This window comes from Chlorocebus sabaeus, chromosome 8 (assembly GCF_047675955.1).
Source record: "Chlorocebus sabaeus isolate Y175 chromosome 8, mChlSab1.0.hap1, whole genome shotgun sequence".
NCBI lineage: Eukaryota > Metazoa > Chordata > Mammalia > Primates > Cercopithecidae > Chlorocebus > Chlorocebus sabaeus.
In genome coordinates this window covers 95,184,878-95,202,087 of record NC_132911.1, presented here as the reverse complement: position 1 = coordinate 95,202,087, position 17,210 = coordinate 95,184,878, and the positions used below count along the sequence as shown (strand labels likewise).

Here is a 17,210-nt window from a genome sequence, read left to right as displayed (position 1 = left end):
GTTATTATTATTTTGTAAATACATACTGTTCTGATTGTATACAATAGAGATGACTCTGTGAGGCACCAAATGTTATTCTAGGGATGAGGAAAGGCAAAACAATTCAAAACTCAAAGAAAAATTGCACGAAATCAAAGCTCTAAGAACAATTGTAAAACTAAACCATAAGCCCAGCATTTGTAAGATACCTTTGACACTTCAGATCATGTGAGCACTAGACTCTGCAAATAATATCTCCAAAGATGTCAACGTAAGCTTAGAGGCAAGATATCAGAGCAGAAAAAACTTTTAAGGCCATATTTAGAGTTTTTATTTTTGAGAAAGGTGGATTCAAATCCCCAGGACAGTAGATCCTGGAAGAAGCATGTGTTGTACGAGTAAGCAGTTTGCAATTGATAAGCAACCACCTAATCCTGAGAGCAGTGACATTGTTGGAAAATCCAAGTTACCAAACAACAGTTTATCACTGGCCTAAAAAAAGAATGGAAACATTCTTTTACTTGGAATAAAAAATCTGAGGGTCTGAAGTGGGCTGGGGCGGGGGCGTGTGGGGGGGGGGGCGCTGTTAATAGATTTTAGATGCCAATGGAGTAATAAGCTGATACAAAAGATGCAAAGCTTCGATTCTATATCCTGAATATTCTTATAACTCCTTCAGGCCAACTTAATCAACTCACCTTATTTGAATGGATATGACTTATTGCAGCAGATACTGATTCAAAAAAAATTGGTTTCTCTGAGTCTAGGTTTCCATAATACGTCATTCCTTTTATCAAGGAAGCTACAAGAAAGCACAAGTGATATAAGAATACATGTGGAAGTGCAGAAGAATCACATTCAACGTTAGTCAGGGACATGTTCTTACCTGTACAATGGGCTAACAATACATCCACACTCCTGCCTTTACAGTCCATGTAAACCTGGAAGAATTAAAATAGGATACCCACAGTCAATTCAGAATAGCCAGCAGGAGGAAATAAGATGGGCTTCAGAAGAAATCAAACTTTCTTTAAAGCGAATGTTTATGAAGTCAAACCACCAGAGGGAGGCATTGTTACACAGTCAGGCATAATCTGGCAAGCATCTGAAAAACTAAGATTAATACAGCAGGGCATCTACCTTTATTGCAACTAAATTTGACTGCTTACCTTTTCCACATCATTTAATAAAAGTAAAAACAGTTACTTTCCTGCCCTGTAAGAATCATATAAAATTGTTCTCAACCTCTTTTAATAGAAAACAAGGACCCATTTGTGAAAATGAAGAAAGCTGCTGACCTACTGCTTGCTTTAATATTTTACAATAATTTGGACATATTCACGTGCTCTACAAACCCTGTGCATGAATGGTAAATTGAGAACCTCACTATAATCCAAGCCAAGTTTGATTACTCAACTTCCATTTTAAAAGGATTGCAAGATGAGAGATCCTGACTCATTTGTTTGGCATCTTTTAATTCCTAGAAAATCTCAAGCAGAAACAACTTATTAAAGGCTCTGATCTTAAATTCACCCAAATCAAAGTCAGTCCATGAACTTCTGTAAAAGTAAATTTAGGTGTTTTAGTTACCAGCGGATGGATTTCATTATACAATAGTGATGTATCTTACACATAAAATATAGAAAGGTTCATTTACAATATATTCTAATAGTGTGCATTGTACATTCAAAATTTCATTCATATTCTTCCAGTAGTAAGAAGTTCTTTCTATGTGAGAATTGTGAAATAATAGAAGATATTACTGAGTGTAAATGAGAAAAGAGCAAAAAACATGGACTGCATCTTTGCCATTGAATAAATGGCTCCCATTTTTATAAGTTAAAATATTTAATTCAAGGTGACCTCCCAGTGTTTGACTTTTTCTTAAGCTCAGTGAAACATAAACACATTGCTATGGGCGGTTTGTAGGTGCTGATAAATATAATCTCCAGTTCACTGACCTCCTCAAAGTCCCAAGTAAAAGAATAAAGAGAAGTCACCCCACTTCCTTCAACCTACAACTCCCAAGAGAATGTTTCTTATGCTAAAGCAACTAAGAAAACAATGCAAGGAGTGTTATTAGAAAGCATGAAGCCATGAAGGGCTGAAGAGTTGCTGTGGCTCTTCACTCTGAACCTTCTTCCAAGGTGGCTGGAACTAAGAAATAATATTAGTTGCAATGATATTAACTACACTTGAAGAAATGACATTTTTAAAATGAGAAAAAATAATAGAAACTAGCATTATTGAGTTCTTCCTAACTGCTAGACACTTTCTTAGGTGCTTTATATGCAATACATCATTTTTAAGCCTCACAACAACTTGCTGAAGTGGGTATTTCTACTTCCAGTTTACAGAAAAGCAAGTAAACACTTAAGTCCAGATCACAGAACTAGTATATGGATGATATTTGGAACCAGGCTTAGTCTATCTTTAAAGTCTATATTCTTAACATAGATCATGCTGTTACTGTAACCATAATGAAATAAAGAAAATAGGAATAACAAGGAAATTTAAAAGGGCAAACTGATACAAAACTGCTGGTTTTGTATATATAGATAGAACCCACCTGGCTAAGGGAATGTCATTTTATGCCAATCTAAAAATAAATTGCATCAGTTGATTGATCCTGTCATTCCAGTGTACAGATCTTTAAAACCACTAAGATGAATGAAGAAAAATAAGTCTTTTTGCAACATGCCCAGTGCCAAGATTGTTTGAATTTCTCTGAATTGTCAGCCGTGGATCCTAAACTCAGTGAGAGTAGGTAATCATTTCTCCTGCTTTCTTCATTAACCCTAAGTCCTGTTTGTAATATCTAGAGAAGGAAGCTAATAATTTCAGAAACCAATTTAAAATGCAATTGAACAAACACACACACGCACACACACATACTGGCCTTTCCCAGTTAAAAAAAAAAAAAATCCTAGTCTAGTGTTTCTCAAAATAGGATCCTCGAGCCTCCTGCATCAGAATCACCTATGGGTGTTTAAAATGAAGCTCCTAGATCAGAATCAGAACCCAGAAGACTGCATTTTCAATGAGCACCCCAGAAGAGCCTTAAACACACAACTTTAAGAGACTCTTGTAGACTTTAGGAACACAGAGTAAATAAAAATGCCGAATACAAGAGGCCCTCCTGTGAAAAGGGACCATGTGTTTACAATTTAGTTTCAGCTAGAAGAAAACATGCAGTATTCAGGTTGAATCCTAAGTCCAACTGTGCAAAGGTTTTATAGTGAACCACAAGAAAATGAAAACATATTATGTGGGGAGAAAGGGCGACTTGCTAAAAATAGCCACTAGGTTTCAGGCCTCTGATACTTAAACTTCAATTGTTTTAAACAATTTGTTTATTTTCGAAATATCTGCCAATTCTGAAACAAAATCGCCGCCTCATTTTTACAAAATGAATAAACTGAGATCCAGACAAGTGAGATGATTTCCCCCACACCTCAGCTAGTGTGATACAGCTGGGACTATGCTGTGACTTCCACATACTAAGCAATTCCCCTCCACACACTCCCACCCATATCTTCGTAGGAAAGCAATACTAATGTTGACCTTTGTACTATCATGAGTTTGAAAGGCTGGACATTTCAAAGTAAATTTAAGATATAAATGAATAGAGACACAAGGTATACTACACCACACAAAAACAATACAAGTCCACAACATAAGACATTTTCAAGGATCTGAAAAGGTCTTTAAAAGTCAATGTCTGGTTTCCGCTTTCTGACCATGATATGTAACTAATACAAGACTATCCCCTCCTCCACAAAGAAGTACACAACTGGACAAAAATATACAACAACCATGTTTAGACAATCGGCACCAGGCAGGGCAGCACAGGGCAGCTGAGGTTCCTGAGAAAGGGGGAAAAAATGGGGTGAGCCCTCTGATCATGGTAGCTTTCTGCTGCAAAGCAGTTTCTGGGCCCTGGCATGATGAGGGGGACCCAATAAAAATGTGGCAGCTTCCCTGAGCTGCACAGACAGAACCAGAGTTCAGGGAGAGATCAATGGGTGACGAAAGAGCTCCAGAAATTTTCATAAGGTTTAAATTAAGTATTTGGCTCAATGTCAAGCCACACAGGGAGGCTCTAGGTGGTCTGAGTAAGAAAACCTCTGGGAATTAAACACCTGAAGATGAGATGAGCCAATTCACAGGCTCAGAAGCTGGCAGAGGACTGAAGAAACTGAGGAACAGATGCTGCCCCACACTCAAGACGTCCCACCACCACCAATTCAGGGTATTAAGGGAAAGAACAAAAAGAAATAAGAAAGAAGGTGAATTCCCTGTTGACTTAGTATTTACTAAAAAAAGAAGGAGGCAAAAAAAAAAAACCTTAGAAGTGTCTGAGTTTTCTGTGAATTGACAAAATTAGGTGTTCTTCTAGCTGTGGAAATGGGGTTGGAAGCTATGTCAGTTTTAAATCCATAAGTGGAGTTTTATTTTTTGCATACCTGGATCAGGAGATCACATGGAGATCATAGGGTAGAGAAAGAGGCACTATTGCCTGAGAGAACAGAGAAAAGCCGTTGCATTGGGCACTGCTTGTGAGACCAGGAATGGTATTAGGCCAAACTGTATCCAACCGTAATGTGAGAGAAAACCTCCTGCCATCATCAAGGCACTTGCCTATGCAGCCTGTGCTCTGGAATGGGCTTTTCTCCTTTCTAGAATCCTTGTAAATTGACTGCCTAGGAGATCCTATGCCCACTGTATCTCAAATCTATGTACTGTTCTCTCTGACTACCCCATGCAAATATTCTTAGCCCTGACCCTCACACATACATACAACTAGAAGCTGAATAGGATCTCCTGAAAACAAATCTACAGTGATGGGAGGCATGAAGTTCTACGTCCTTTGCAAATAATGGGGTGGGATGTGTATTGCAACAAGCAGGCCCAAGACTACAGAGAGAAGGTGGTGAAAACCCCTGTTATTGAACAAAAGGGAAGAAACAGTTCTAAACACAAGCTCCATAAATACCTCAACAAGCATGGAGACTCCAGAATAGTCAAAAAAGGTAAATCCACTGCAATCCAGGATTAAAGAACACTTCTCATTAGGGCAGGACTGTGAAACTTCTTCTGTAGGAGAAACAGAGACTTGAGTTAGGGAGAATTTTAAGAGATTTCTGCTGCTGGCTTTGTTGACTGGCGGAAGGGTAACAGGGGCCTCACATTTAACAACACTAATTCTAAACACTTTTAATTTTTACATTTTTCAGTAAATTATTAATGATTTCTGAACTTTCTGATTTTGTATTACTGGAATGCAATTTCAGGTGATTATGACATGACTCAAAGAAGACGACAAAATAGGTTAATTACCGGTATGATTTCATATATGGACGAACTGAGGTTCAGTTTAAAAGTTTAAATGCTTTTTAAAGGATATCTGGCAAGTTAGCGCTAAACACAGACAGAAGCAAAGTCTCTAGACATTCTGAATAGTACCTTTCCCACAATATCACAATGTTTCCTTAATAGGAATGCCCAGAGTAGAGCTCTGTTCTGTGGTGCCTGAAGTGTATACAATTTTGGAATCACACTTTAAAAAAAAAAAAAAAAAAAAAAAAAACTCCATTGCTAGGGCTTGTCCCACAGCCTTGGAAGGGATCTGTATGACGGGCCCTGAAAATTAAGCTTCATTCAGTTCATAGTAAATCGGCCTCTGAATTTACCTGAGGAAAACGATAAGATTTTACTTAGGAGTTCATGACCTCTTTTTGATAGACATTCTTAGGGCCACGATTTCCTTACATGATATGACCTATTTCTTCACAGTGACAGGCCACATTTGGGGTCCCTCTGAGGGGTGATGTGGCTCTCAGAGCAGATCACACATGCTGATTCCCCCACCACTGTAGGCAAAGTCTATCACTTAAATTCAAATTCATTAATTATTATGAAATTCTCTGAAAAAATTAATTCTTAATTTCAATAGCATTGCCATTTAAAATGTTCAAGGTTTTTCTGTATAGTGACTATATAAAAGTGGGACTGTGGTTGTTTCTCAATTTGGGAGAAAATGTGAGGGAAATAGTGCAATTAAAAAAAATCCTGCTTACAGATTTAAAAAAGCAGTAAAACAGAAAATAAAAAATGACACTGAAAATTTACATATGACAGTAACTGTCAGGAAAAGGAGAAATGCTACAAAGTAATTTCTATGTATTTGAAAAGTGATAGGTGTAAGACTTGGTTTTCAATTTCATCTTTAGATCTATATTTATTAATCAAATAATATGCTATTAATTGAATAATAACTATGTTGTGTGTGTACTATGTTCAAGGAGGAGAAGATAATAACACTAAATAATCAGTATTTCTAAGGAGTAATTTTTTTAAGGAGTGAGTGATAACAAACATGAGTGAGGTCTTATTCCTTTCTTTAGGAGTTTATAATACTTTTGAGTGTCAAAGATAGCATTGGTATATAAATGACATGATTAAAATGATAAAATGAATAAAAATGTGAATTTACAAAACAGAGTCATCTCTTTGGAGTAATCAGGGAAGGATTCATGCAAAAAGCAGCCTTGCAGGATATATCAGATTCCAAAAAGGAGAAATAATGTAGATGTGTAAGCATTCTAACCATGTGGACAGCCTTAACCCAACACTAATGACAGCTTAAATCTAAAACTCCTTCTGCTCCCATTCAACCATTTAATGAGGACCAACTATATGCCAGGCACTCCATTAGTGCCTTCTGTTCTGCTGTTTCTCCCAGGGCAAGGGGGGCTAAGTGGTTAGTGAGCATTCAGGCTATGTTTCCATAGGCCTAAAATGGTAAACTAGAACCTCAGGCAAAATTGAAAATAGCTACAACATAGCTCATCTATTGACCACTCAGCTGTAATCATTATCATTCATTATTTGCCTGATTAAACACAAGATTTACCTCTACTAATGCAGAGGCTTTTATTTATATTTTCAGGTATAATACGCCCTGGCTTATTATTAGAGATAGGAAAGTATTAAGATTGCAGGAAAAAGAAAAATACTCTAAGCAGAGAATACTTGTTCTAGTCAACAGTGGAATATCGACTGGTCATAAATATATTTTTGGAAATGTTCTATTAAATTTTCACAGTATAAAAATCTTTAACAATTAAATATTAGGTAAACTTTATGAGAAAACCTTAAAAAATTATATAATATACATAGGTAAAATACATATAATGAAGTTAGATGTTTTCTTACAAAATAAGATTTAAAAATTAGTAAGACTAATCATGTTTACAATGTATATTGGAGCTTAATATGTGAAGATTTCTTATGTTGACTTTTTCAAACTTTTTTTTAGAAAATAAAATTTATACGGTTTCTTTAAAGTAAGTAATGAGTTGGGCCAGATGATGCCAGTTCGTGAAAGTCAATCGTGTATATGTCTTCCATGCTTAATGACAGCATGTTGGTAGCTTAAAATCAGTGATAGTAGAAATATTTACACCATGGAAATTGGCAAATGCTACATATCAGAACTTCTCCACCATCTGACCTTATATCCCCACTCCAAGAATCATTTGCTATTCACCAGCATATCACTGCTTAAAGGTGGGTATTCTTATTAAATATAAAGAAAATCATCAGTAAGTTTTAAAAATCCAATGGCTTTGATTAAATGAAAGACTTAAACCACTGACATATTTGACAATACATCTTAAAATAACAATGACACAAATTGATATCAAATTTTGTCCTTTTTTAATCCACTTATACAGTCTTGTTCTTACCAAATGATACCTGTTTTATAAAATAGTACATATTTCAGAATAATCTGCAATCTAAAGTTATTTGTTCAAAAATTTCCATAGAAAAATTAGCATTCATATTTAATTTAAATATTAAGAATTAATAGATTAAGAATTTTTCTAAGATATTTAAGCGTTATTATCTATTTACTACCAAACATAATACTAATGTCTATAAGACAGGCTTGCAGCTGGGCGCAGTGGCTCACGTCTGTAATTCCAGCACTTTGGGAGGCCGAGGCAGGTGGATCACAAAGTCAGGAGATCAAGACCATCCTGACTAACATGGTGAAACCCCGTCTCTACTGAAAATACAAAAAATTAGCCGGGTGTGGTGGTGTGTGCCTGCAGTCCCAGTTACTCTGGAGGCTGAGGCAGGAGCATGGCGTGAACCCGGGGGGCGGAGCTTGCAGTGAGCCGAGATAGCGCCACTGCACTCCAGCCTGGGTGACAGAGTGAGACTCTGTCCACCTCCCCCGCCGCCCCGCAAAAAAAGACAGGCTTGCTAGAAAGAAACTGTAATCTGAAAGAATATTAGTAGTTATTATCTATAACTGTCTGACATGAATTCAATCCTCCCTATCCACAGCCACGGCAAACATAGCTAATGAATTTGGTATTTTTTTTCCACTGAGGTCAAACAAGACCTTACAATTTCAATCAATTCAGTGCTTCAGGAAGCCACTACTAGCTGATCAAAAACTTATTTGTCATTCTGAACTTAAAACATATTACAGTGAAAAACAATCTGTATATATGTTACTTAGAGAGATTGATAATTGCATTTAATTGATGAGAAAATCGTGATAAAATGGTATTGAAAATTCTTAAACAAGTTTTTTTTTTCCTTTTCTATCCTACCATATTTCACTTCTAAATTGTATTTGAAATTTTCTTTGTTTTCTTGTAATTATCTCATAATGTACATGATGATAGATTATTAACTCTGAAAGTGTTTAGGGCTTTATCAATAGTGATTTAAAAATGTCCCTTCCATTGTCTGAGAGTGTGTTCATACCATTGTTTGCTTCACCTTTTTTTTTTAATCCAACCTCCTTCTGTGCTATTCCTTTAATTGAAATATGTTTATATTTTCAGGCCATCCAAAAATAAAAATAAAGTAAAGCAAAACAACAGGCTCATGCCTTGTAGTTGTGGATAATAATTTAAGTAAGCTATTTTAAGAGACGCAATTCATGATTTTCTTCTAAATGAAAAAACAGTCTTAATGGTAAAGTTACCAATTCACTCAAATGAAAATTTAAATACAATGGACATTTCTAACATTTTTCCAAAAGTAAGTGAAGTTTTCTTTTACACAGTATCCTTTCAGTTCTGCCATTGCACTAATTGTATGGCTATAACCTTGTGTTCTAAACTTCTAAGTAAATCAACCAGAGCAATAAAAATCACATAATCCTGGAAAAGAGTAAAGTGAATGCACAGCTAATATCCTGCCTTAAGCAAAATGAGGTAAGCTTGGAGCATGTGCAAAGGAGACAACTAATCTATTCCCATGTGGAATGGGGTAAATGATGGGCTTTATCTACAAAAAAACAACATTTCAGAAAGAAATTAACCATCAGGTGTGGGTGGGCAATTAACTCCAGACTGTGGAAGTCAGCTCTCTCCTGTGGAATATTCATTAACTTCTTTAATTAAAAAATACTCATAGTTGCATAATTTAAGAGTACTTTTTATATACTTCAAAAGATTCTTGACAGTCCATGAGTAACTCATAATTTTTTAAAAGAAAGTACTTTCTGTTGATATCAATTAACTATTGAGAAGCAGATTTACATCTCAAATTTCTCAAGAAAATAAGAAGTTAAGAAATATTTAAGACAAACCACAACATTCCCTTTGGAAAACATGTGCACATATTATTGAACATTTCTTTCCTTCCTTCCTTTCTCCCAGCAGTCAGCTAATATAGATGTATTGAGTGCCTACTCTAAGCACTGTCCTAGAAAATGCAAGTACAATGACAAACAAGGAAGACAGTGATCACTGCCCTCAACAGACTCACAATCAGGTTGGGAAACTAGTCAGTTGAACTAGTAATTTAAAGTGTGAAGAGGGCTAGAGATGTGCAGAAAATGCTATGGAGGTGAAGGAGACCTTGTGTGGTGGACAGAATAATGCCTCTTAAAGATGCACACATTTGACTCTCCAGAAACTGCGAATATGTTGCCTTACATGGCAAAAGGGACTTTGTAGATTTGATTAATTTAAAGATGTTGAGATGGGCAGGTTATCCTAGATTTCTCAGGTAGGCCCAGTGTCATACAAGGAGACAGGAGGTTCGAAGTCAGGGAAGATGTGGTGACAGAAGAGACCACATCTCTTCTGATATTTGAAGATGAGAGAGGAGAGATTTGATGATGTCACACTGGCGGCTTGCAAATGGAGGACAGGGCCATGACCCAAGGAATACAGATGGCCTCTGAAAGTTGGAAAGGGCAAGGAAATGAATTCTCCTCTAGACCCTCTAGGAATGCAGCCCTGCCCAAACTTGATTTTATCTCCAGACTCATTTCAGTGACTTCTGTCATCTAGAACTGTAAAATAAGAAATTTGTGCTATTTTAAGCCACTGCATTCATGGCAATTTATTACAGCAGCAATAGGAAACTAATATACCTGCACTGCTTATTTGGGAAATGAGTAATAAGGGTGGGAACTTGTGTAGATTTCAAGGTCTATGATGGCAGAGTTCATGTCTACTTTCTTCATCCTTGAATATCCAGCACTCATTGTTGTGCCCAGGATTTATTAGATGTTCAATACATACAATACAGATTAACTGAGTGAACAAGAACATGAATTAATGCAGGAATGAATGGAAGAATGTGATCTGTGAGCTGAGACTTGATAATGATTGGAAGTTAAGTAGATGACTAGGCGGTGGAGCTAGACCCAGCAAGTCATAATGCTAAGAAAGACCTCAACAGAGTGCATCTTGGTATTGACATAAACTGACTGAAGTGTTTGGAGACTCAAACTGCTAAAAGTGGTAATGGAAGATTTCTCTGTAAATTGAGAAATTTTTATTTTTACTAAGAGAAATAGCATGATTTCCATTTCATACTTGATGTAACCCTGCTTCATATATTTTGATTATTCTATCATGTGCTCAACTACAAATCTTTTCCTTCTGAAACGATTTTTAGCGGGAAGGGCTATTTTTAATTCTCTTCCTTCTTGCCCATTCCCTTACTCAGTTTACATCTTTTCTTCCTTTAATCACTTCTAGATCTATTCTGTAGTCCCCAAAACCCACTTGATGTCTCCTGGATGACTTCACTTAGCTTAAGTTTACCATTGTCCCACTTAAACTCACTTTTCCTTTTAGCTGTTCTCCTGGCTTCACTATTATTCCCAGTTTGAGAGTTACAAAGTTTAAGAATCATCATTTGTGTCATTTTCTCCCTTACTTCAACTCCCAAACAGTTCCAGCTGCTGTTCATTACACTGCTGAAATCCCTTTTGAGTCCTTCATCTCCATTTTCACAACCTGGTGACCAAAGAAGAGGAAGATAGAAACTTCACTCCTCTTCTCTAGATTATTATTGCCCTATCATTCTTGCTTCCCTCCATGCAGGCTGCATTTAGACCAATCTTCTTAAATCTCAATTTTAAGTACCCTTTAATGTATATAGCCTACTTTCAACGGGGACTTAAGTCCTGCCTCTACCCCTAACTAGCTGCATGATCCAAAGCAAGTTACATCTCTCCTATGGGCCTCAACGTCATCAGTAAAATGAAGAGTGTTCTGGTAATTATTTTAATTATTTTAAAATGAAGAGTAGAGCATTTGCCTATTACCTATTTTAGTTATTGAGAATAATGTCCTGTGAATTGCTATATAAATATTTTGTTCATTGGACAATGAAGGATAATACAATGGAAATTAAAAATGCATTATTTACCTTAAAATCTAGTTAGGAGGAAAATGACTCTATAACCATATAGGTAATATGTGATGGATTAAAGCACGTGGTAATTTCTGTGTTTCACTATTACTATTGAATTCCACTTTATAGGTGAAGATACTGAATTCCAGTCTGCACTTGACTGAGTATTCTTCTATATGGATCTAGTTGACTTTTTTCTCCCTAACAAGATTGAAAGGAAGTGTGTCCCTTCAATATATTTTACTTCCCTATTAAACCTCAGGAAAAGTATAACATTTGGATTGGAAGAAAAGGGAGATGGTTCTAGTTATGAGAATCCAAATAAAGGCTTAGACCCAGAGATGATTAAGTTAGATGTTGGAGCCATAAATGGATTTGTCTGGCTGGGATGGAGAACTTGTACAACGTGTGGTGAGAAGGAAAGCAATTTGTAAGGATAAGGAAGCTTTCAGGTGCTACACTAGGGAGTAGGTACTTGATCCTCAGAAGGAAACCATCATAATTTATCAAGAACAGGAGAGATTTTTTAAAGTAGAGGTGATTTAACATTAATCTGTCATTACATCACAGAATGAAATAAAGCTGGAATGGCAATTAGATCTCAGCTGCATGTCAACTCCATTTGTAATAGCTTCTTACAACAACACGTTGAGAGGGTTCTGAGGCTACTTTGGCTCATAGGAAAAAAATGCCCTGATCTATTATTCTGTCTGGTATGCGCATACATACTGGGTATTTTCTATCTATAGAATACAACAAAGGCTATCTTATAGCAGAAGATAAAAACAATATGAAAATAATACGAATTCATTTCGAACATAATTAAGGACAGAATCAGAGTCACAGAAGTGAAAATGAAAGATAATGAAACCAAGTTATAGGTTTTAGGGATTAAATTAAGATGTGAAATAAAAAATAAGCACAGTACACATAACCTCAGCATTTAAAGCATAGGGGAGTAGAGCAGGGCACTAATTGAACAAGAGAGAGAGATAAGAGGACCGACGAAACTTTGTAGGGGAGAGAAGGAGGATGTCAGAAGAAGCGTTCTGATCAACTATGTCTGACAAATATCAAAGGGCTACTGGGTACCAAAGAGTTTCACGAGGACCCAGAAAAGGTGATCATGCCCATCAGCTACTGTTCTGTGCAAAGTGGGCCTGGTCAGGATGCAGAAGTAAGAAACTTCCCTAAAAATTTTTCAGTTCAGAGAGTAAGGCACTCAAGTTAAATAAGTATTATTCTAGTATTACATAAGTGTTCTCTGAGAGCACAAGGCAGGTAAAAGTAAATTTGCCACAATAAACTAGAAAAGACCAGAAAAGCTGACATCTGAGATGCATACATGTTAATGTGGGTCCATGCAGTTCATTCATATATTTATATTCTATTTTATTATGTTGTATATTGATTTACAACATATCATATGCTGTAATTCAATTGATATTTTAATATGTATTTTATCTTCTTACAAAAACATTCTATATATTGATTGTCCATTGTACTGCTAATGGATGTTTTGCTTATTTCCAGTTTTGGGGGATTAATAAACAATTTTATGAAAAATCTTGTATACTCTTCCAGATACAAATATTAAGATATTCTTTTCTAAATTGTGTTTAGAAGTGCAAAAACTAATATAATTCAGCTTTTTATTCATCTAAGTTTATATGAATGAAATTAGAACCTTACAATATGTTTTCATTTGTCTTGCTTTTTTCCCCAACATTGTTTATAAGATGTATATAATTTTCATTATTATGTGAATATAACATATAACAAATATATTAAGTAAAAACTCAATTGTATAAATATGTCACAATTTATATGAACCTGCTGCTTTAGTTGGACACCTGAGTTATTTCCATGTTTGGATAGTTACAAACAATATTGTCGTGAATATTCTTGTTTGTATACTTTGCTGCACATAAATTATCATTTCTTCAGGGTGTACAACTAAGAGAAGAATTGCTGATCACAGGATATGTGTATCTTCAACTTTATAAGACATTGCCAAACCATTTTCCAAGGTGGATGCGCAGATGGTAATCTGAAAATGCAAAATCCGAAATGCTCCAAAATCCAAACTTTCTCAATGTCAACATGACATCATAAGTTACCTTGAACACATCATTTTACTATCTTAATGGCATGTCATAATTGTTACTGTTCAGTACTTACATGTGGATAAATGTAAGAAAATGATTGCTTATTGGTAGCATATAAATTCAGTCAGGAGTGATGGTAATGCCAAACAACTGGAGATGGATTGTCCACATCATTTGCTTTCTGATGGTTAAATGCACACAAACTTTGTTTTATGCACAAAATTATTTAAAATATTGTATAAAATTACCTTCAGACTATGTGTATAGGGTGTACATAAAACATAAATTAATTTTGTGTTTGGAGTTGGGTCCATTCCCAAGATACCTTATAATGCATAAGTAAGTATTCCAAAATCCAAAGAAATTCAAAACCTAAACACTTCTGGTCATAAACATTTCAGATGAGTGATACTCAAATTGTAAGAGTTTATACTACCACCAACATTGTAGGAGACTTCTTGTTGCCCTGTATCCTCACCAATCCTTTGTATTGTCAGATTTTTCTATTTTGACCAATATCATACATATAGTGTTATTTAATTTGCATTTCCCCAATAATAGCTGTGAATAATAATGGTGAAGTCAAGCATATTCTCATATGTATGTATTTTGGTAACTTAAAAAAAGTCCCTTTTTGTGAAATGCCTGTTCATGTCTTTTGCTCATTTTTCTATTGAGTTGTCTGCCTTTTTTTACTCATCGATTTGTAGTAGAAAGCAGTCCTTTCTGCATTTTATAAGTTACATCTATCTTCTTCCACTCTGACTTATTTTTTCATGTTTTATATAGTGCCTTCTGGTAAACAAAAGTTCTTAAAAATAATATAGTGAAGTTTAATAATCATTTTCTTTATGCTTAATGCTTTATATTTCTTGCTTAAAGATAATTTACATATGTGTGGTATGGTGTGGATTAGGGGCCTAATTTCATTCATATAGATACATAATTGTCTCTGCATTATTTATCAATAAGACCGTCCTTTCCTATTGCTCTATAGTGCCATTTTTGTCATAAATAAAACAGCAATACATGTGAGGACTTTTCCCCCTCTGAGCTCTCTACTCTGTCATATTGACCTATTTATTTCTGATCCAATACTACACTGCAATGATTATTAGAGCTTTATAATACATCTCAATGCTAAGAGGACATACCCTTCATTTGTTCATATTCTTCAAGTGTCTTAACTATTCTTGACCATTTGCATTTTTATTTAAAAATGTAAATAAGCTTGTAAAAAGCCATTAAAATATTCTATTGAAACTTTACTTGCTATTAAATCTAAATTTATAAATCAGTTTTAGAAATTATGCTTTTTGATATCAAGTATTCTAATCAATGGGCATTGTGTTTCCCTCCATTTATTTATGAATATTTACTTGCTACAGGTATTTTTAATGCCTCATAATAAAGTTATACACCTTCATCCTGTGTGGGTCTACATATTTTTATTTAAATTCATTTCTAAGATTTGGTGGTTTTTTTTTTTTGAGACTGAGCCTCGCTGTGTCACCCAGGCTGGAGTGCAGTGGCGTGATCTTGGCTCACTGCAAGCTCCGCCTCCCAAGTTCACGCCATTCTCCTTCCTCAGCCTATTTATATATACTTTATATTACATATTATATATTATTTATATAAATATATAATTATACATTATAATATAATTATATATTTCATTTCTTTCTTGTTTCTTTTTCTCTCTTACCAAGGAGTGATGCTAATTTTATATACCATATGACCCTATATAATCCTAATAAGTATTTAGGTAATGATTTGGACTTCAGTGATTCTGCCTTCATTTTTCCTGCTCTCCCTCCCTTATTTGCTCTCTTTTTTCCATTTATTCATTAATTGACCATCTATTAAGTTTTTGTGCCTAGTGATAAAGCCATAATAGAAACAAATACCAAATTCTTTGGGAAATAATGTTAAATGAAAGAGACAGTCAATGGGAAAAGATAAAAATAGTTAAGACTTGAGAAATAAGGTAGTAACCATGCCATTCTTGGTTTCTAAAAATATTCATAATTCATTTTTTTCAAGATGGCTGACTAGGGACATGAGATACCAGTTCTCTTCAAAAACTAGGTCAAAGTTGTTGGTGAATGGGCGTGTTCTGAATGGAATATTAAGGGAAGGGAGCCAGGACCTGTCAGAAATCCCAATAGAAGAAGCAGGGTTGCATACAATAAAAGCAGCAAAATCCGAGAGATTGGCAGCCAAGGAACTCAGAGTTCCACAGAAAATATAGGTGGGGGTGCTTCTCTGTTCCCCTTACTGCTGTGACAATCTGCAGACTACCAAACTCTTAGGGAGTCCTTCTGCTCTTGTGACTGTAATGCTGTTGGTGGCAACTTGAGAACTTCTCAGGGTCAAAGAACCAGGTAACCAGCTCACACATGTGTGCCCTCACTCTCCTCAGATCTAAGCTAAGATGGCACCATACTAATTGTGCACCCATGGTAGACTTCTGCCCTGCCAGAAGATTCTGTGTCATTGAGTCGCTGCACCAGAAGATTGCCCACAAACATCTTCTACAACCCACTCTGATTTTGGCAGGTGCAGAAGACCAGTGAGTCCCAGGGGAGCTTTCAGACCCCTGGAGATCTAACCTTCAGCCACTTCTATGGGTGGGCTCACCATAGCCCCCCTTGGGACAAAGGAAGCGTGGATGTGGTACCAATCACTGAAGGGGAGCAGCACCAGCAGCCAGGAACAGACATGGAGAGGTGATCATCTCCCACTCCCCTCATCCACTATTGCAGACCCAGAAGAGGTTCTCCCTGCTGGGGGCTCGTATGTGTGAAGGAAAGCACTTGGAGAAAGTGCTTCTCATGGCAGTTCCACCACCATTGAAAGTGAATCCACCCTGCTTGGGATTGCACAATGAGCAGGGACCAACTTCTCCTTCCTATACAGAACAGCAGCAGCCCTGCAATGGAGGACATAACCTACAGAGTTGTCTGCTCTGGACTGGGGAAGGTGGCTCTGCCCTGAGTTGGTTTTAGTGGGAGTGGACAGAGGGCTTTATCCACAGTCTGCAGCCACTTTGCAGCCATGAGCCAAAGGACAAAGTCTATATAAACTGAAGGTCATGAGCCCTGAGGCAGGGGTGCGATAGGGAGGTAAATTACATTCCTGCCAGCTCAGCATTAGAATCTGGTGCTCGCCCCACTGCCCCTTCCCTGGAGACCTACTCATAGCCCAACATTATCTCCCCTTGCCATCCTCCCATGAGAATGAGTGCTTCCACTCCTCAGCCTCCTGGAGAGTGAGCCAGCTCTGAACTGCCCCACAAAATAAAAACCTGCTGCCAGAAGGACATAGTGCCAGTGCAGGAGAAAAGCTACCTGAGACCTCTGTACCCTCAGCCCTGCAGAAGATACTGTTTTGGCTCTTACATTCAGTATACCACTACAACAGGCAGCATCTGAGAAA

At 36.4% G+C, this 17,210-nt stretch overlaps 1 protein-coding gene across 1 annotated transcript in view; it reads right to left on the bottom strand.

Annotated features, from left to right (window-relative positions):
- The window catches only part of SLC26A7 (solute carrier family 26 member 7), a 143,236-nt gene that overhangs the window by 3,466 nt on the left and 122,560 nt on the right, over positions 1 to 17,210 (bottom strand). The window contains exons 16-18 of the mRNA XM_008001056.3: positions 4,976 to 5,076; positions 866 to 920; positions 678 to 781 (exon numbers count right to left, since the gene is read on the bottom strand). Coding sequence (XP_007999247.1) covers positions 678 to 781; positions 866 to 920; positions 4,976 to 5,076 — 260 coding nt within the window. The remainder of the gene's footprint in view (positions 1 to 677; positions 782 to 865; positions 921 to 4,975; positions 5,077 to 17,210) is intronic.